Source organism: Sphaerodactylus townsendi, linkage group LG09, assembly GCF_021028975.2.
Source record: "Sphaerodactylus townsendi isolate TG3544 linkage group LG09, MPM_Stown_v2.3, whole genome shotgun sequence".
NCBI classification, from domain to species: Eukaryota; Metazoa; Chordata; class Lepidosauria; order Squamata; family Sphaerodactylidae; genus Sphaerodactylus; species Sphaerodactylus townsendi.
Window position 1 is genome coordinate 20711541 of NC_059433.1, and position 21129 is coordinate 20732669.

General features: G+C 45.5%; 1 protein-coding gene across 1 annotated transcript in view; it reads left to right on the forward strand.

The window, feature by feature from the left end:
* Positions 1 to 297: 297 nt before the first annotated feature.
* NEDD9 (neural precursor cell expressed, developmentally down-regulated 9) overlaps positions 298 to 21129 on the forward strand; it is a 79012-nt gene continuing 58180 nt past the window's right edge. The window contains 1 exon segment of the mRNA XM_048508261.1: positions 298 to 483. Within this exon segment, the coding sequence (XP_048364218.1) occupies positions 472 to 483 (12 nt within the window). The 5' untranslated portion in view covers positions 298 to 471.

Sequence of the window (21129 nt, forward strand, 5' to 3'; positions counted from 1 at the left end):
GATGCAGAAAGTCTCCCCTGCACACATGTCTTGAGAGATGCAAAACTTGGCAGTTACATGAATTCGGCGCCAAGTCAAGTCACACTTCGAGCCGAATGAGCGAGAGCGAGAGGAGCCCATTCGAATAGAACGCCTCCCGCACACGCGTGTTGGGCTTCTGCAGCGTGACGGGACCCGCGGGGGAAGGGGCGGGGCGAGGCTTCCACCTTGTCGCGCTCCAGCCAATCGCCGGCAGCTATGCAGATGAGCTCAGCCCGGGGCTTGTCGCCCAGCACCGCGGTGCGCTCAGACCCGCCGGGGACGGAACGGCGCGCGCCCCGGGACCGCTCGCGCGTGCAAAAGTCCTCCGCAAACAGGGGCGCCTGATTCTCGTTTTCTTTTCCGGGCGCCTTCCATGGAGTGTAAACGCCGCGCGGTCTGGATGCCTTCGGACTGATTCCGCTCGGGGGGCCTCGTTCCGCGCTCGCCACGATGAAGTACAAGGTAAGGAAGGGCTTTGGAAAGTTTTGTTTCGTGCAACGGCGCGATGGAAATGCACGCTGGGTAGTCTGCGTTCGCACAGTTGTTGTTTTTTTTTTTAAACTTGCAGATCGGCTACGGTTTCTTTGAAAGGACAGGGTTTGATCTTTTTCAGCCTCCGGAAGATCGAAGCAAAAGTTCCCCGAAGTGTCTTTCAACAGACATTTGCAACCTCTGCAGCTGTTACAGCGATAGACGAGATAAGCAAGCTTGACTTTATGTGGTTGCTAGCTGCCCTGCAGTATTGATGGTTTTTATTCCATGCCTTAGAACTGTCTTCAAGAGAGTGTTTTGTTGGGCGTTCTCTGAAAAGGCTGCTTCTGTTACTCCCAACCCTCCGGAGCTGTTTAACGTCATACCCTGGACGAGCGCGATGTTTGCATCCACTTACTCTAGAGTAATCCCATTGAGTCTTGTTCGATTAGTGGGTTTGAGAAGTTGTTTAGGAAGACAGAGAGTGTAAAGATTTTGTCAGCAGATGCATACTTGGAAAGGTGTTGCTGAGAAGAGAGGAATCTTCTCCAGAGTTTAGAAAGGGCCCATCACTAAAATAAGAAGAGGAAACTTTTGCCTTCAGTGGCTGGCGTCCCTGAACCACAATCAAGGTAGTGTTTTCCCCTCTTCTTTCAAAAGTGGTAAAACTGAGAGTGCTTGACATTTGCTGGATACAAAATCGTTGGGCTAAACAGGGACTATTTAGCTCTTGACTTAAATAGAGCCAGGATTTCAACCCCATTACGTGTCCAAACGCAAACAGTTGATCAGAAGAAAACTTTTCAGCACCGTTTTATTTATTGCTTTCTTTCCAGTTTAGACCCAAAGCAGCCTATATCGTTCTCGGCTCCTTCCTTTTATCCTCACAGTGACCCTGCGAGGTAGGACAACTGAGAGAGACTGGTTGGCTCAAGATCACCTAGGACAGGGGTAGGGAACCTGCGGCTCTCCAGATGTTCAGGAACTACAATTCCCATCAGCCCCTACCAGCATGGCCAATTGGCCATGCTGAAAGAGGCTGATGGGAATTGTAGTTCCTGAACATCTGGAGAGCCGCAGGTTCCCTACCCCTGACCTAGGACGTTTTTATAGCGCAGTGGGGATTTGAAAGTGGATCTCCCAGATCCTCGTGTGTGTGTGTGAAGCGCCCTCAAGTCGCAGCTGACTTATGGCCACCCCAACAAGGGCTTTCAAGGCGAGTGAGAAGCAGAGGTGGCTTCCTCTACAGAGCCTTCCTTGGTGGTCTCCCTTCCAAGTTGTTACCCTGGTTAGCTTCTAAGATCTGATGAGATTGGGCTATGCCTGGCCCCCTTCCTTCCCACCTCAGATCCTTTAAATAAGATATCAACGCTTTTAAACAAGAAGGCATTTAAGAGCCTGCGCAGGGTTGTGGGTGGAAAGTCAGACATCTCCTAAAAGCGTGTCGCTGTTTGTTTATCTTATCCACTTCACAGAGTTGTTGTAAGGATTAAAAGGGATAATCCTCATGTACGCTATTCCTGGGAGAAAAGATGGGGGCGCAGATATGATAACTGGATTAGATCTGAAATGTCTGGGCTCGCACGTCCCTCGAGTTTGATTTCCCCTGTGAGCAAAAATACGCAAACGGCAAAAGCCTGCCCACTTCAGCCAGGGAGTGATTTCTTGTCTTACACACTATTTCCTCCCCACCTCCTCAAATGACTTACTTTCTAGATTTCATTATGCTTTGGCAAAAGCACGCTTGACACCAGGCATGGTACTACCGTGTTTCCCCGAATATAAGACAGTGTCTTATATTAATTTTTGCTCCCAAAGATGTGCTATGTCTTATTTTCAGGGGATGTCTTATTTTTCCTGTGTTCTGTTTGTCGGGCATGCTTCCAAACAAAAACTTTGCAATGTCTTACTTTCAGGGGATGCCTTATATTTTGCACTTCAGCAAAACCTCTACCATATCTTATTTTTCGGGGATGTCTTATATTAGGGAAAACAGGGTATAAACGAGTCTGAGCAAAACAAACAAACCTGTGGCAAACCCCCCCCCCCCCCCGCGCGCGCGCGCACTGTCTAGAAAATGCAAGGTTCTAGCTCAGGGGTAGGGAACCTGCGGCTCTCCAGATGTTCAGGAACTACAATTCCCATCAGTCCCTACCAGCATGGCCAATTGGGAACATGGCCAATTGGCCATGCTGACAGAGGCTGATGGGAATTGTAGTTCCTGAACATCTGGAGAGCCGCAGGTTCCCTACCCCTGTTCTAGCTACAACGAGTCTTGGTCTCCGGAAACTCTGTCTCCTGACCCCATCCCCCCCCCTTCCCCTGCAGTGTCTAGAAAAGAAAATCCAGGTTGTAACTAGGAAAGAGTCTCGGTCTCTAAAAAAAACTCTGCAAAGAAGTTATCATGAAAGCACTGAAGTGATCAGTCATAACTGAATGCTAATTAAAAAATTCTGTGCAGAGTACAGGAATGCCCCAGGGACATGAAATTAGCAAATGCCTCAGCTACAGCCTTGTTTTTGGAGGACTTAAAATGGAGGGGTGGCAGTGGAAAGGTTTATTTTCTTGCCAAGAGACAAGAGAACTGTCAAGGTCAGCGTGGAACGCTGCATGTTAAGAAAGCCCTTTCCCTTATGCATGCGCACGCCCAGGTCACACAACATTGCGAGCTAATTTGGCTGCAGATTACGCCGGTATAATGTGTAGTGCTGTGCTAGTTCCAACCCATGATTGCAGTCCTGAACAGGCGAAGCAAAAAGTCACGCCTAAAGGTACATTCGCTCATTAATATGCATGTGCCTTCCCAGAACTTTCAGATGTCCTCGAGCAATAGGGGAATTTAGATCCAGAAATCATTAATAAGCCGACATGAAGGTTGCATTTATCATATTCAGGTGACAGAACTGCTTGAAAGCCATGCTTGTATTACCTGGGGCATCTAGCCCTCCCTTCTTCTGATAGGTCTCCTTAGCTACTGTTTTAGAAGATAGTGGGGGCAGGGGCATATCTACAAAACGGGCTTGCCTTTAGCCATGATCCGGACACTGAAACTCGTACAGAACGCGGCAGCCAGGCTTCTTATGGGAGCATCAAGCAGATTACCCCGGTCCTACACCATCTGCACTATCTGCCGACCGAGTTCCGGGTCATGTTTAAAGTGTTCGTCTTGACCTTCAAAGCCATTCACGGCCTTGGACCCGCATACCTACGAGACCGCCTCTCCCCATATCGCCCCGTTAGGCTCCTCCGTTCATCGGAGGAGGACCTCTTGGTGATCCCTGGCCCTAAAGCTATCCGGCTGGCCTCTACAAGGGCTTTTACAGCCCTGGCCCCCACCTGGTGGAACAGGCTTCCAAGGGAGATCAGGGCCCTGCGGAACCTACAGAGTTTCCGCAGGGCCTGTAAGATGGACCTGTTCCACCAGGCATTTGGCCAGCCTGGTTAAATACATCGCTGCCATTTCATCTGGCCTCCTGTGGGCATAAAGGTGGAGAGGGGGGAGGGATGAAACGCCATCAGACGCTGTATGGTTCCTGGTTTTATTATTGATAATTTGTTGTTTTATGTTGTGTTTTTAAGGTGTTTTTATTACTGTTGTTCACTGTCCTGAGCCCCTGGGGGGAGGGCGGTCTAGAAATTTAATAAATAAATAAATAAAATAAAAATGCGCCCAGGGTGAGCTTTCCAACTGTGCTTCCCGTCCTCTTGCAATCTCGATATTAGGCCCCTATTGGTGCACCCCAAGATCGTATTAGCCTTTTTTTGTTGCTGCATCACACTGAATGTTCATATTTAACTTACTGTCCTCCTGTACCCCAAGATCTTGTTCACTCACATTGCTACTCAGGGGCATATCCCCCAACCAGAGAGAAAGGGGGGAGGGAGGGAAAGGGGGGAAATTAAGAGTAGCTTACTTCTAGGTGGTGTGGCTGGGGTGGGGGCTCTTCCTGCATGCCTCCAAGGGGCGCTTGGGGCTCGAGCCCTCCCAGTTCCCCCCAACTGGTTGTTAGCCGCCCTGAGCCCTATGGGGGAGAGTGGGGTACAAGTCCTATAAATGAATGAATAAATGAATGAACTTATGCGTCTGACTGGGGAAGGTATGATTTCTCTCTGTGTCTCCATTCAAGCCTGCCCTCACCTCTTTTCAACATAAGCCACTGTAGATATGTGTCTAATAGAGGAAGACCATCTAATCTCTGGTTCCTATCTCTAAATTCTCCAGCTTTACAAGCCCAGGTGGGCTCTCTGTTTAGCCAGCTGATCACTTGCCTATCCCCTTTCCCCCAAGTACTTGGCTTGTTCAGTAAGTCTCTCCTGTCAGAGTCTCTTGCCATACCTTGAGAGTCTCACCCAGCTGTTTTGGAGGTCTGGTTCGTGAGGGATGTTTTCAGCCAAGTGACTCACTAACTACTTTTTGTCCGAGGCAAGGTCTAAGTGGCCACAGCAATACGGCTGTTGAACGCTGGCAGAAGAATCCACAGGAGAGGGGTTTGGGGGGCGTGGTCATGAGTCACTGGTGAAGATGGGTGGGACAGAATGTCTGTCCTAGAAGATGGGTGGGACAGAATGTCTGTCCTAGAAGAAATGGTGAAGCCTGGCTGGTCTCCTTGCTTTATGAAGGTCAAGGACGAGGAAGGAAAGCAGTGAACAAATCCCTGCACATTTCCTTCTGGCAATGAGGACTGTGGCCGGAGGACCAGTTCCAATCCAGGATAAAATAAGGCTCTTTGTGAATGTTGCTTTGTCACAATGTGGAGAAGAAACAGACTGGTGGAGAGATTTCCTTGGCAAGGAGAATATGTCAGGGAAAATTCTACTATTCTATGGTAGGGAAAGTTCTACTATTTTATGCATTCCTGCAGCCTTGTGCTGTTCACCTTACATCTCACTTGATTCTCATTCCCTGTGGGAGGTTGTGTTGGGTAAGCCCAGCCCCAGAAGGGGGAGGGACCCTTTCTTGACCCCACCCCTCACAAGTGGAAGAGAGTGGTTACAGGCTTCTGGTTTTGCTGTTGGGTGCTGGTAACAAGAACAGCCTCATTTTAAAGGGACTGGTTTCTTATGATGTTCCATCCAATGGTTAGACAGACATTGTAAAGATATATCTTTGCTTACTTCTTTGTGGATTAGTTCTCTGCAGTTCTTTACTCTTTTTTTTTAAAAAAATGGGCATTTTGCCATCGACTGCAGTTGGATATGAGATATTCTGATTAGATTCCAAATAGTCCTTTTGTGGTTGTAAAGCACCTTGACATTTCTGGTCCTTCTCCTTCCCTTGCTGTCAAAAGAGATTATCCTGTTTCATATGTAGTCTCCTTCAAAACAGCGAGGGTACATGAAACGAGTTATCTGTAATGCTCCTTCCTAGTGAGTTAGAATTGAAACTTTGGTTCAGAAGGTCAATCCGTAATTCTAGATGAAGCAGGCGAGACAAAGGGAACCCAAGAACCATGAAAGACAGAAGGTTTGGGGCCTCCATAAAGCGGTCTTGCAAGACTGGCATGTTTACTTTTCCTAATCAATTCCCAGTATTTATTTGAACAGCTTTCCCTGGTCAGTGTTCTTCATCTGAAATCCACAAACCATTTGCTCTGGAGTAGATCTGTTGACTTCAGTGACACTACTTTGAAGTGAATTGTTTGTGGTTCTCGGATGTTGACACAACATAAAAAAAGAACTGTGCAATTAAAAAAATCTGTAAGCACAAGAGGATACTAACCATTCAGAATCTTTATCTGAGCCAGCATGGTGTAGTAGATAGGAACAGGTGGACTCTAATCTGGAGAACTGAGTCTGATTCCCCACTCCTCTGCCTGAGTGACAAACTCTTATCTGATGAACTGGATTTGTTTCCCCACTCCTACATTCCTGCTGGGTGACTTTGGGCTAGTCACCGTTCTTTCAGAACTGTCTCAGCCCCACCTACCTCACAAGGTGTCTGTTGTGGGGAGAAGAAGGGAAAAGGAGTGTGTAAGCCACCTTGAGACTTCTTGCAGGAGAGAAAGGTGGGGAATAAATCCAAACCCTTTCCCCCTTCCCACACTTACCTTAGTTCCTTTTCTTTTTCTAGTACTTTTTCAGGCTGAAAAAAGTGGCCTCTTCACAGTTCAGGCTAAAAACTGCCTGAGGAATTATACTTCCCAGGAGACCTTGTGAGCCTCAAGGTCTCCTGGGAACTGTAGTTCCTCAGACTGTTTGACCCTGAACTGCAAATAGGATGCTTTTTTCAGCATGAAAAAGTACTAGAAAAAGAAAAGGAACTAAGATAAGTGTGGGAAGGGAAAGGGGGCTGCGTGGGGGGGGCAGGGCAGGGGTCTTAAGGAAAAGGGGAGGGGCCAGGGGTGCACCCCCACCACCTTGCTGCTCCACCACTGCATTCATGTGTGATGTGCCCTTCAGTATTTCACATAATGAAAATGAGCATGTGGCCGTTCACATCACGTTATGCTCACAGTCAGATTCTATTGACAGCTTGTATGCTTCTTGGAGCTTTTGTGTTGATGGGCATGCATAGTAATCAAGATGCCTCCATATCCCTTTCAGATTTGTAATATTTACAGTCCCTGGGGAGGACATGTGAACCTGAAGGATGGCAGCTTTTGTTTATATAACAATTTTAAAAAATAGTCCCAAAATGTTCCCCAAAGGTAAAGTAGGGACAGTGGTTTACTAGGAGCAGATTAGGTGCTGTCACCCATCCACCCCACCCCCACCCCCCGGAAAGGAGGGAAGGAATGTTTGAGATGATGAAGGCTAACAGAGGCCCATTACGCACCAGGAGTCAGTTGCGTAGCTGGGGCAAATGTCTGTCACAGCAAGATTTCTTGTATGGATGTATTTCCCCAAGCCCCGCTTTCAATTTTCATTCTCCCCTCGCCAAGTGACACAACTTTAGGTGCAACTCTACTTGTCTTTGCTGTCGGAACGGGGAGATTTGCTAGTGAGCACAGCTTTGCCCCAGACATCTTCCCTCCACCCATGGCCAGCCTTCCCACTCGCTCACACTCTGGGCATTCCTCTGCCCTTCCTTCTTTTCAGATTTGTTATTACTTCATTTTTTTTATTTATTGACAGATCAATATAAACAGAGAAGCACTGCAAAATTGCTGTCTTTTATTGCATTTTAAAACCAGGAAGTGTTTATGTGTATGTGTGGAGGTGGGAGAGAGATATCAGTTCTAGAACTTGGTGCTATTCCTCAGCAAAGTGTGGTTCAGGGAATTGCTTTGCCTCTTTGTTAATATAATTGGAATTGATATAACTGCAATTAAAAGGGCTTTAACAAAGCCCTTTATCTTGCAGTTGTTGGGTGTGATGAGATCTATGCCTTTAAGAGGGAGGAGAGCTGTGCCTTTAAGAGGGAGTTAAGAGAACCAGGAAAAGCAGAAGCCTGTTAAGACTGCTGCAAGCAGCTATGGGGCAGGCAGTGAATGGCTCCTTGTGTGTAATCAGAGAAACGTGAGGAGACCACGTTACAGCCCCACTGTGCGGCTAAGAGTCCCAAGGGAGGCGTTCCATGTATAATGGGCCACTGATGAAAATACTTGAATAGCCACAATCAGGAAACTGCCATTTTCCAAACGCAGATTTTCCTTGGGGAATTTTTCCTAGTGAATCTGTGCAGCTGCAGCATTGCAGACTTTGGCTGGTGTAGAAGATAAGTAGCTTCCAGCTTTGGAGATGCAGAATTGTTAAGGATCAGTGTCTGTGGCAGAACTTCATTCACAGAATTGCTCCTATAAGCTGTTCCCATGAACAAAAACATTGCAATATGGAAAAGATTTATGATCAGTGTCCTCTTGAAAATCTCCCCTGTGTTCTTAGCATACCAAAGTCTGACATGCATAAACAACTGGTGTATAATTCTTTCCTACTCTTTGATTTGTTTCTAATGGAAATGGCTTCTGGGAGAAGTCCTGAGACATACAGCTGTGTAACTTGGGAAGCAGTTCCAAGCCTTGTACTCTGGGAACCAGCAGCAGCAGCCAACTGAGAAGGGAGTAGCCAGAAGGGTTTGGCCAGAGAGAAAGAAACTGAGGCGAAGACTTTTGAACGTGAATTCAGAGAAGTGGCAAACTGGACGAGGAGAAATGTTTGTGGGTCAGTTCGGGGTGTGTCCCCACAGCCCTGACCAGATTTGCTTTTCAGTTTAAGCAAAATGATTGCAAGACAGGACTTCTCTCTTTCAGAAGGACAGCTTAATGTAGAGTTAGTGTGGTGTAGTGGTTAAGAGCAGGTGGGTTCTAATTTGGAGAACCGGGTTTGATTTTCCACTCATCCACTTGAGCGGCAGAGGCTTATCTGGTGAACCAGATGTGTTTCCGCACTTCTACATTCCTGCTGGGTGACCTTGGGCTAGTCACAGTTCTCTCCAAACTCTCTCAGCCCCACCTACCTCACAAGGTGTCTGTTGTGGGAAGAGGAAGGGAAAGGAGCTTGTAAGCCACCTTGAGTCTCCTTACAGGAGAGAAAGGCAGGGTATAAATCCAAACTCTTCTTCTTTTGCCTTAGAGAAGCCTACTGGGTGTATTGTGTAAACTGTATTTGCTTCTTACACCAAACAATGTTAAAGAGAATATGGAAATGTTGGGATATGATTCACCTAATTGGACTGGATCCAGACTAAATTTTCCATCATTGGAATGAAAAGTTTCTGCCTTCCCCTCACGCTGCAGCCCACCGACCCCCATAAAATGTGGCTCCTCTGGGCTAGGAGGCCCTGAGGAATTTGGAAATTGTCAGTTTAGTCTGGATCCAGCCCACTTCAACAGATGTCCATTAACGAGAGAAAGTCTGCCAATTAAAGGCCAGTTCCAATGATACCTGTGAAGCGTTGACAGCAATGAGCAATATGTGGCCACACTTCTTGCATTTGGGAAATAGATAAATGAATATTTTATCCCTGTGCCAAATTTGGTGAGAGAAAAGGGTGGGGGGGAGAAGGCTGGACTAACTGACATTTGAAAGTGTTTTGTAGATGCAGGGTTTGGTCCGTGAAAAGTTTCCATTCTTCAGAAGATGGAGAGGGCCTTGAAGCTGTAGCCGTGGAGCTGCGTGCGGTTCACTCCCAAATGTCCCCTCCTTCTGTCATTTCCGTTCTACTGCAAGTGGGCCTTCAGGGCAGAAGGGAAGAGTGACAGATATGTGCAGATAAGTTGACAATTAATGACACAAAACTCCTGGGATTTTGGGAGGTGCAGGATATCAGCTGAAACTGTCCTACAGTGCAATCCTAAGCAGAGATATACCTTTCTAAGTTAATTCGAGCTAGCAGGGTCACTCTGCTTAGAAGGAGGAGAAAAAGAGTAAGTTTTTATACCCTGCTTTTCTCACCCTTTAAGGAGTTTCAAAGCAGTTTACAAACTCCTTCCTCTCCCTTCACAGACACCTGGGCCCCTTCCGCACATGCAAAATAATGTGTTTTCAAACCACTTTCACAACTGTTTGCAAGTGGATTTTGCTATTCCGCACAGCTTCAAAGATCACTAAAAGCAGTTTGAAAGTGCATTATTCTGCAGGTGCGGAATGAGCCCTTGTGAGATAGGTGGGACTGAGAGAGTTGTGAAGGAACTGTGACTAGCCCAAGGTCAGCCAGTAGCATTGGGTACCTGTAGCATTGGGTCCCACCAGGAAAGAATTACAATGAAGTCACCTGTTGCTTGTCAAACTGAGATGGGGTTGTATTGGCACTTAAAAGTATGATTCATCTGTACCAGCTTGAGGAAAATGTCAAATTGAAGGTGCCCCGTTGCAAAGGAGGACATGGATCCTGTTTGCTTAGTAGTTATATCAAAGAGGAAATAAGCAGGTGCAGCTTGTCATGTAGACTGTAGAATCACTTCCTGTTTCTGTATAGCCATGAAAGTTACAGGGGCCGTGTCTCTCTAGCCCAGTCTCTGGGCTCAGTCAAGGTACAGAATAAAACTAAGAGGTTGAAGAGAGCGATTCCCTTCCATAGTATTTATCCATGATCCACACACAGCATATGCAAATATGCAGCTATACCCTCAGAAACGAAGGAAAAGGTACAGGTTTAGAATTTGTATAATCTATGAAATTGATATGCTATGTCCAAAACAATATAAGATTCACAAACACGCGTGGCACGTAGGTGCTGGCTCAAGCAATTTATATTACGTGTTAGTTACTTGTAAAGTATGCCAAATTGTTGGCTATTAGACTTATCAAACTATTATATCTCCATAACACATATGTATCTCCACTTTAAATCCAATTCAGGCAACAATTTATTACAAGACAACCTTCTGTCAAGTCCATAATCATGTATTTGTTAAACCAACAATGTCCATAATCTTGTAAATATTATTGCGTCAATGTCACCCGTTGTGACTGTAATACAAGTTCATAACAATTAATGAAAATCCTGAATTGGTGGCTTGCTGTGAGATGTCGGGGAAAGCCGTGCAACCTTATGAAGTACTGCATTAGGAGATTTAACATTCAGGCTGATTCTGCACAGGCAAACTAATGGCTTAAATGAACCCGTGTGGCTTGTGCTGCCGTTTGCAGGTCAGGTGCAGGGGCCAGCCGGGATCACTGGGATCCCGGCAGCAGGAGGCAGCATGGTTCACACAGGAAACTCGGTGTTTCCCTGCGAACCGTGCACCCAAGAATCCACCCCCACATGAGAATCCCCCCACTTACCTTCACAATATGGCAGCGGCCAGCTAATAGAGAATCCACTCTCATGGCAGCCACCTGGGGAATCCACCATAATGATGGATGAAAGGGGTGGGTGGGAATAGAGCGCCTTCTGCTTGCCATAGTTCGCACAGGAAGCATCTGAAACCCGGGGTGAAGAAAAAAAGTCACCGATTTAGCTACTTTCATTTAACCCAGGTTCAGGCAAATATAACAGGTTAGAAGCGTTTGGGGGGGGGGCGAGTTCTGTGAGAACTGCTCCCCCATAAGTCTTTTTAAAAGGGCCTGAACCTGTTATATTTGACCTATGCAGAATCACCTTCAGGCTGCCCAAAGTGTAGGAGATTAGATGATGGCCATAGGTTAAGAGAGCAGTTGGACCATTTGGCTGGACTAGTATTGTTTACTGGAAGTAGCTTCGTAAGGTTGTAACTTTATGTGGTTGCTTGGCTTCATGCCGCATCTTCACAGCACAGTCTCTCTAATTTCCTGGGATGTCATACATCTAACTGTACAAAGCCTAAATCTGCACCTTATCTTTTGGTCCTGAGGGTGTAGTTCAGAGGTCTGCAACCTGATTGGCCATGCTGGCAGGGGCTGATGGGAATTGTAGTCCATGAATATCTGGAGAGCCGCAGGTTGCAGACCCCTGGTGTAGGAAGATTCTTTAGAGGAAGGCAACGGTAAACCACTTCAGCTTGCCTTGTAAGTTCCTCGCTGCCATTGTTGTAAGTCGGTTGCAACTTCACACCAAGTACTTACGTACTTAGTATAATTCACACCCATGCATTTTTTAATTGTGAGAAGGTGTTTGAGTACCCTCAGCTAACACAACTGATATATTTATTATTATTTATTTATTTTATTGGATTTTTATACCGCCCCATCCCCGAAGGGCTCTGGGCGGTGCACAACATATAAAATACAGTATAAAATAAGTAACCATTTAAGGCAGCGATAAAAATTATCAATTCCTATTCTAATTATAAAACTCAGCAGGTTAAAATATAGCTTCATATAGCTTCAAATGCTATTTTTGACCATACACGCATTCAGCTTCCAGTCACCAAAATGCTCTAAAAAAAGAACATATTTACATCCCACCAAAGCATTCGCTGATTTTTTTTTTCCACACATAAACGTTCCTCTCCATGGAAATTTTTAGTAAAAGATGGAATATTTTTATGCACTGAAGAGAAAGAATGCATGCAGAACTTTCTATCCTTACCAATCACAGACTGTTTTGTGGGTTTTAGTTATTTTAACTTAATAGTTTTATCAGAATGAAGGAGGAGGAGGAGGAGTTTGGATTTATATCCCCCCTTTCTCTCCTGTAAGGAGACTCAAAGGGGCTCACAATCTCCTTTCCCTCCCACCCCAACAACAAACACCCTGTGAGATGAGTGGAGCTGAGAGAACTCCGAAGAGCTGTGACTACCCCAATGTCACCCAACTAGCGTGCGTTGGAGTGCACAAGCTAATCTAGTTCACCAGATAAGCCTCCACAGCTCAAGTAGAAGAGAAGGCGAATCAAACCCGGTTCTCCAGATTTGAGTCCTCTTAACTACTACACCACGCTGGTCTACCTATTGGTAATGTACCTTCTCCTTGAACATGTTCCTGTGGAACTTTGTCCCACAAGTGGGCAAGCATCCACCTTCTGTAGAAACAAGACTCTTCCCAAAGTAAAAAAAACGAACCAAAGCCTGTCTCCAAGTCTTTGCGTTGCTGCGGGTAGTGATGACATCACTGTTTCGCTACGTTTGTGGCATCATCTGGAGGCATCTAGCTGAACCTGTAAGCTGTTGTTTAAATCTGCTGTTCTAAAATAAAAATGGAGCCTGAAAAGCATATGACAAGAAACGGTGACATTTTGTGACCGAGGGTGAAACAAGGGTAGCGTTTCTTCCCCCCAGCCCTTTTTCAAATATCATCTGAATGGAAAATATGGTTCACAACCCAACTTCAAATAGGGCACATGTCTTTCTCCCTTTGATCTTGAAAAAATGTCTCGGGCACCAAGAACAAACACATCTAAGCTGCCTTCGCCGTAACCAAATCCCCTTTTAAAAGAGCATGTGAACGGCAGCGGCAACAAAACAATAGCGGTCTGGAGAGAATATTTCTGGAACAAATCTTGTTAGCTGTTTTTTTCCTTCCCCGCTGAAAGGAGGCTGTGATTGGAACTTAATTGGAACGATGGACCTCAGAACACAAACAGCATGGTGAATAGACTCATTACTGTCTGTGCCTCCGCCAGATCTAGAGGGGTGATATTTCTGCTGGCCAAGGGTATTGTACTGGTGAATTGTTAGCTCTGTGGATTTGCTTTTGGGGTGTGTGTGTGTGCGTGTTTTAGATCATTAGTTGTCAAATAATTATATGGCAGGAAAGTGTGGATAAACACAGTTTAACATATTATTAAACAACAACAATAACATTTACAACAATGCATCTCCTCCTTTGTGTTACGTCCGGTCAATATTTAACAGAATCAGGAAATGAAAAAACAATTTATTTCAACCAAGAATGCTTCTGTGCACATGTAGAAAGCACTCCTACTTATCAGCGAATAACCAGAATTAGCCCTCAGACACCTGAGATAAAGTAGCAGGGATTCCAGGATTTCACTTCTGAACTATCTTGATTGCTAGCATCTCCCTGTTCTAAATGACACAAGGTGTCAAAGGGAGCAGAAAGTGGCATGGAAATCATGGATAACGTGGGTGTATATGCACACGTAACTGGCTAGCCTATCCCTTAATGCTAACAGTTAGAATAACTCCCTATTTCCGCCCTCCTGTGTTAAGTGTTACATTAAAGATTTGACGGGTGACTATCTGATTTACACTCCTTCTAGACTTTTTGAGACAATCAAGAACTACTCCAAAATAATGTCACCTGCAACAGCAATTATCTGAAAGCCAAACCATTAGAGTTTTGGTTCACCTGCGACCGAGACCATTCAGCTTCAGGCCAATATTGATTTGAGTCCAGTTCATGCAAGGTAATTTACTAGTTCCCGATTGCACAAGAAATTATATTAATTTAATTGCCTTAATTTATAAGATACTTTTAAACTTTGCTGATCCTTTAGCAACTAAAGGTTAAAGTGAAATCAACAAAGTTATACAATAAAGCTGGATTACATTTACTGTAAGACATATCGTTAAAAGGACATGTTGTTAAATACCGTAGTGATTGGAAAAAAAATGCATACCTGTCTGCACACCTTGGCCAGAAGCCCCCTAGATTTTTAGGCCCTAGATTTCAGCCGGCCAAGCCTATAGGCAAATCTGGCACTGCTCAGACTTTTTGATGGCAGAATCTGTAATGTGAGCTCATCTTGATTTTCAAGAGATTCATATGGGAGTAGGGTATTCTCTCAAAAGTCTCACATCCAGGTCATTTAGGGATTTAAAATGATAATGTCTGTACCTTGAAACTGGACAAGCAATAAACTGGAAGTCCGTGTAACTTCTGAGGAACAGTAGCAGGAATCTCTTGCTGTGCAGTTTCAAACGACAACAGGGGTACTGTGTTCTGCACAGAGTGAAATTTCTGAGTAGTCTTCAAGAGCAATGCACTATAGTAGTCAAGATACTCAGGTAAAACAGTTTTTGTCCCTAAAACAAATTATCCATAGCTAGGGAAATGCATCTCTGCCTACAGTCGCTACCTGAGCACTCAGGAGTCATGTTTCTATTGACTTGTGTCTTCAATGGAAGCATGGCTCTTGCCAAATAGAAGCATGACTCTTCTTGGACTCCTTAGCCTTCACTGTTTGGGGCTGAAGAGCTCAAGCATATCTAACACTGAAAAGGGTCACTGCCCTAACAGGGCTGCCTTTCTAATAGTGCATTAAGCATACATAGACCACTTCTTCCATGTTAAGGAGGACCGAGAGGGCATCTTGCCCCCAGATTTTGCAGCTGAAATAACATCCATCTAAAATATCCTGTTTCCCCGAATATAAGACATCCCCAGAAAATAAGACATAGTAGAGGTTTTGCTGAAGTGCGAAATATAAGGCAACCCCCAAAAGTAAGACGTAGAAAAGTTTTTGTTTGGAAGCATGCCTGACGAACAGAATACAGAAATATAAGACATCCCCTGAAAATAAGACATAGCGCATCTTTGGGAGCAAAAATTAATATAAGACACTGTCTGATATTCGGGAAAACACGGTAGCTATTCAGTAGCACATCAGGTACGGCTTGCCCAACAACCAAGGACCAACATAATCCCTAGCCTAGAAAGACGAAATAGATACATATGGTCTTGATAAAAAGGTTGAGTCAATCAGCCACAATGAGGGATTCAAACAAAGGGTGGATTCAAGCCAGCCATCAATTATTTTGGCCAACCTGAGATAATTTCTTTTATGGGCAGCATTTCAGGGACCTAAGAGAAGCTGATACAGCAATGGCCGTGGCATTCCACATTCATTACTTCACTCTAATCACCTGTCTTGGGACGCCTCTTTGACCTGCTTTGCCAAGTCTGCCAGCAAGAACTGCTGCGTGAGCACGGCTATGTGGGACTCAGTGCTTATTTAATGGAAACTTTGAAGCGGCAAAACACTGTATTTGCACAGAGGGGAGCAGCTGCTTGCAAACAGTTCGGTGCGCTCACACCAAAGGCACCATTTCGAAAGTCCTTCTCAATAGCCCCATTAAGATATGGCTTACTTTAGCATGAAGCATGTAGAGTCACATGTCTATTCACTCGGAGTAAACATCAGGGGTAGATTATTTTTTTTAAGCAAGAACATTTTAGAATCAAGTTCTACAAATGCAAAGAAACACTCTCCAAACTTTGCCCCCGAGGCGTATTTAATCAATTTTCATTACAGGGGTTTTTTTTCCTGAAAAAAAAATTAACATTTGAAAAAAAAACCTGGAGATGGTTTTTAACAATTAAAAAGATTTCTGCTCAGAAGCTGGGTGAAAGACATCAGAAAGGAAAGTATTAATAATGAGGGGAGTTTGAATGACCTGCTGACCTCTGTCCATGTACTGGTGGAATTCTGCATTCCCTATCCTAGTTCTTATTGTCTCCAATTGCTTCAGCAGATTAGCCCCTTCCGCTCCTTATCCTCTGCAACATCAGTTCCAGAAGTAGAGGGAACTGCTTGCCCCAAGCTTCTACTGTGGCTCCATGCAATTCTCATTCATTCATTCATTCATTCATTCATTCATTCATTCATTCATTCATTCATTCATTCATTCATTCATTCATTGGGGGGGGGGGGTGGGGGGGGGGGGGGGTGGGGGGGGGGGGGGGTGGGGGGGGGGGGGGGTGGGGGGGGGGGGGGGTGGGGGGGGGGGGGGGTGGGGGGGGGGGGGGGTGGGGGGGGGGGGGGGTGGGGGGGGGGGGGGGTGGGGGGGGGGGGGGGTGGGGGGGGGGGGGGGTGGGGGGGGGGGGGGGTGGGGGGGGGGGGGGGTGGGGGGGGGGGGGGGTGGGGGGGGGGGGGGGTGGGGGGGGGGGGGGGTGGGGGGGGGGGGGGGTGGGGGGGGGGGGGGGTGGGGGGGGGGGGGGGTGGGGGGGGGGGGGGGTGGGGGGGGGGGGGGGTGGGGGGGGGGGGGGGTGGGGGGGGGGGGGGGTGGGGGGGGGGGGGGGTGGGGGGGGGGGGGGGTGAAGTCCATAACATCTGGAGGGCCGCGAGTTTGACACCTATGCTGTGGAGCTTTAGCCAACATCTTCTGCCTGAGGCCCGTGGGCTAAAGTAAATCCTTGTGACGGCGAGGCATGGACTCTACCACTGAGCCTATCTCTGAGGGAACTCTCCAGCAATAATGTTGCAGTGTTCCTTTAACAGTCAGAAGGAAAACTGGTGAGGCAAGCCAGGCCGGGGCATGTGCATCTATTGCTAGAATGTGAAGTATGAGGTATCGATTATCTATTTTTAGATAATTTGTAGGGAGGTGAAGGAACCTAAACAAATTGGTTTGTAATGCTTTGCCATTCGGACTGCAGCGTCAGCCCCTAAATACAAAGTCTTCTCGCCAAGGCAAACAAAACTGTGTCACTGGGAAGAATTACTGTATTTCTAACCATAAATGCTTGTGAAAAGCTGTCTGTAACCACGGCAATGAAAGACCAGAAGCGTTTCAAGGATGTGAAAAGGGAAAAGAATGGCATGTACTTTGCTGACCAAAACCCAAGCATAGTGTTTATTCCGGACATTCCTGATAATTATCCTTGTCACCGTCCAGGGACAAAGTGTGGTAAGAGAGATATGTAAAAAAGCAAAACAAAAAAACCTACCTGATTTTGCAAGCTTGGTAGCCTAGACTGCTCCAATTGCCTGATATCTGAAAGGCTGCATCTGATGGGCAGCATTGATTCCAGAGCGGGAAAAGTAATTAATAAAGTTCTTGGTTACTATTTGGTCATCCCTAACAAGTATAGCATGTGATACTTCTCCTGTTACAGGGCTGCGTCCTGATGAAGTGGACGGAAGAGAAATGTACAGTACATTCTGGGCAGTCTATTTTAGCATGAGTGACCAGAACAAATGCAAACTAAAGCATTTCAGAGGGACACTCTTAATTAGAATTACATGGATGTCCTCATTTATTTGGATGCCTTAGAGAATGCAAAGAGGCTTCAGTTAAAATTTCAGCAGAGGGTTTGCGAAGATACAGTTTTACATGAGCCTTTGGACAAACAGGGTTCTACTCACCTGTTGCTGAGTAGCTTTTATTTGTGGACTGTGATTTTGTTGTATTCAGAACTGGAAGTTGTAGAAAGCAGCTGTGGATCTTCCTAAATATCGTGTGTGTGTGTGTGTGTGTGTGTGTGTGTGTGTGTGTGTGTGTGTGTGTGTGTGTGTGTGTGTGTGTGTGTGTGTGTGTGTGTGTGTGTGTGTGTACACACCGCAAAGGCCTCTTCTGCACATGCAGAATAATGCACTTTCAATTCACTTTCAATGCACTTTGCAGCTGGATTTTACTGTGCAGAATAGCAAAATCCACTTTCAAACAATTGTGAAAGTGGATTGAAAGTGCATTATTCTGCGTGTGCGGAAGGGGCCCAAGTTGCGGCCAATTTATAGTGAACCCTGGTGGGGTTTCAAGATTAGTCAGGGGTCCCCAAAGTGTGACCCATGGGCTCCCATTTGACCCGCCAATCTAGTCTTCAGCCTTGCCTCTCTCTCCTCCCCTCTTATCTCTGTCATGAGATGCAATTGGCAGTAGGGAGAAGTCTTTTCAATGGTGGGCTCGGCCTGGCCAAGTCCAGCTTTCTACTGCTGGATTCACCTCTAAAGCCCACTTAATTTTGGAGGGAGAGTTTTGGAGGCAGAGCCAGCAATATAAAGCTGGAGCAGGCCAGGCCGAGCCTGCAGTTCAGCACTCATCCCTCAGATATTTTTAAAATATACAGTGTGGCCCTCAGACTGAAAGGCTGGAGACCCCTGAGGTAAGTAATTTTTCATTCCATCTCACAGAATCCCTCTCTTTATTTCAGCACCCATGGTTTTCTCCGTGGATCTGCATTTCTCCCTGCATATTACCAAATAAAGGTATGAATGGAATATAAATTCCATAGCATACTTTGATTTTTTGTGTGTGTGCAATTGAATTAGCTTCTTACGATTTGTGAGAGCAGATAGGTTATCTTTGCTCAAAGTTGAGAATATAGATGCACATTCTCCCGGGAAACATGCACTGCTTCCCTTTGAGCTTTAACAGATTGATTTCCATGTGATGAAGCCAAGTTGCAACGTCCTTTGATTTGTAATACTTTGACAGTTCAGACTGTTTTCTTTAAACAACAGTTTCCATTTTCTTCCTCCATTTGAACTGTAGTGGAAATTGCCACCGATTTTTAAATGATTTAATTCCCTTGGCCAGCTTAACATTGGGATACAATTTAGAAATGACACGTAATAGCATTTCTAAAAGTGTTGGTGAGAATCACAGTTTGTGTAAGATGATAAAAAATGATCTCACTTTTTTGTGTCTGGAAAGGGAGTAGAGCCTGCTGTTTTGAAGTTTGTGCTTTATGCCCATTCATCCATTCATGCAAGCAGGCTGGATTAGTATTCTTCAAAACAAGAGTGAACCAAGAATGGACTTGGCTTACATGAATGTAGTCAGCATATTAAGAGGCCTTTCTTAAGATGTGTCCCATTGAATAGGAAGTTGAAATTTCAGCGGGAAACTGCGACTCACACAGAGACAATAGCCTTGGAGGAGTGCTTTACATCATGGGAATAAGTTTTGTTTCCCAATGAGTTCCAAGTAAAAACATCTTTCAAAGCAATGGTCCATAGAGAACCTGAGGCTACAACGTCTAATCTATAAGTTCAAACAAACTGTATGCGAGAAAAGTCTGATTTCATTTGTGGATTCTTCCTCCTGCTAATTCTTTATAGAATTAAAATATCTGAGGTAATCGGTTGACTGGGATTTTCCACATGTGGCTGCTCTTGACAAGATTCTGAAAGGTTTCTCCGCCTCATTATTCATCTGAAATTGAATATTAGGTTTAAATTATAAAACTGTATGTTGTCCTTTTCTACATAAACTCTCCCTCATGAAGTACTATACTTCACAGACATAACAGGGATGAGAATTGGACTTTTGGAAATTTGAAAAACCATGCCATGTTTGGATATCGACCTGAGATTATTTTTCTGTACTATATACTAAAGGCGAGGCTCAGTTTAGGCCTTGTCCTTTCCCCTATTAAAGGAAACGCATAAACCACCTCAAATATATTCTACTCTGGCACTACCTAAAAAGTTGGCAGTGTATTTAATCTTCAGCCTACATGAATGGCTGGTTAACAGTATTTTTTCCCAGAGGCGGGATCCAGCAGGTTCTCACAGGTTCCCGAGAGTAGGTTACTAAATATTTGTGTGTGCCGAGAGGGGGTTACTAATTGGTGATTTTGCCACGTGATTTTTGCCTTAGTTACGCCCCTCCTCTCAGCAGTAGCGCGCAGAACTTGAAGCAGTCTAGCAGGAGGTGCACCGGCGTGCGTTGCAGCCCTGCATGCCTCTTGTGTGTTCATTCCATTTCCTCGCCTGCCATGACTGGCGCAGCGGCTGCGTCCTTGCCACAGCCCCGCCCAGGAATGCCACGCCCCCGGAATGCCCGGCCACGCCCCCATCGTGCCCCGCCCAGCCCCATTGGCGCCACGCCACAGTTTGAATCCCACCACCATGGGAACCTGTTACTAAAATTTTTGGATCCCACCACTGTTTTTTCCCCTCTGTACAAGCCTTTCTCTGGTTGTGCTGAAAATGTGTTTGGTGACTTTGTCATTCACAGATATAATCAGCCAAAATTCCAGTGGCTGTGGAGGGCACAAGCATATTGCACAAATTGTCACACACACCCCAAAGAGAATCCTTAGACTTTCTTCAACCAGATTTTAATTGGGTTTTTCCAACATGTGTTAGGTTGACATATTGAACATATTTTCTTGAAAATACACTGAGAAGAGACAGCTGAGGCGATGAAATAAGCTTGTGTTGAATTTTCTTTTGCTTCTGTTGTTTTCCTAGTCAACTTTTGCCTTGTGGCACCCAGCGTATTCTCTCCTTTCACCAGGAACGTCACTGATTGCTCCAGGGAATTAAGTTGGGGTTTTCCACATGCTCTGTTTTTTTGGTGAGGCACAGTTTTAATCATAGTGAGATCATACTTGGTTTCCCCACCCTCTGCTGCTTCCTTGGTTTCCCCCCCCTTTTTTTTCCTGCCCATACAATAATGCACAGATGCTGTGGTCTTAAAGCCTCTTTTACTTTCAAGACTTAAAAAAACCACTGTAAAAATGGGTGAGGTATGGAGGGAAGTTAAATATATGTGGAGAAAATTCTATGAGCTCATTCATGGCATTTCCAGAAGACTGACTAGTTTAAACATGGCACAAAGGATGAGGTTTTCCTCTGCCTTCGGATAAGTAAAGGCACATCTCTGCAGCACTGTTAATGTTTCTTTGGCAAACTCCATGGAGTTT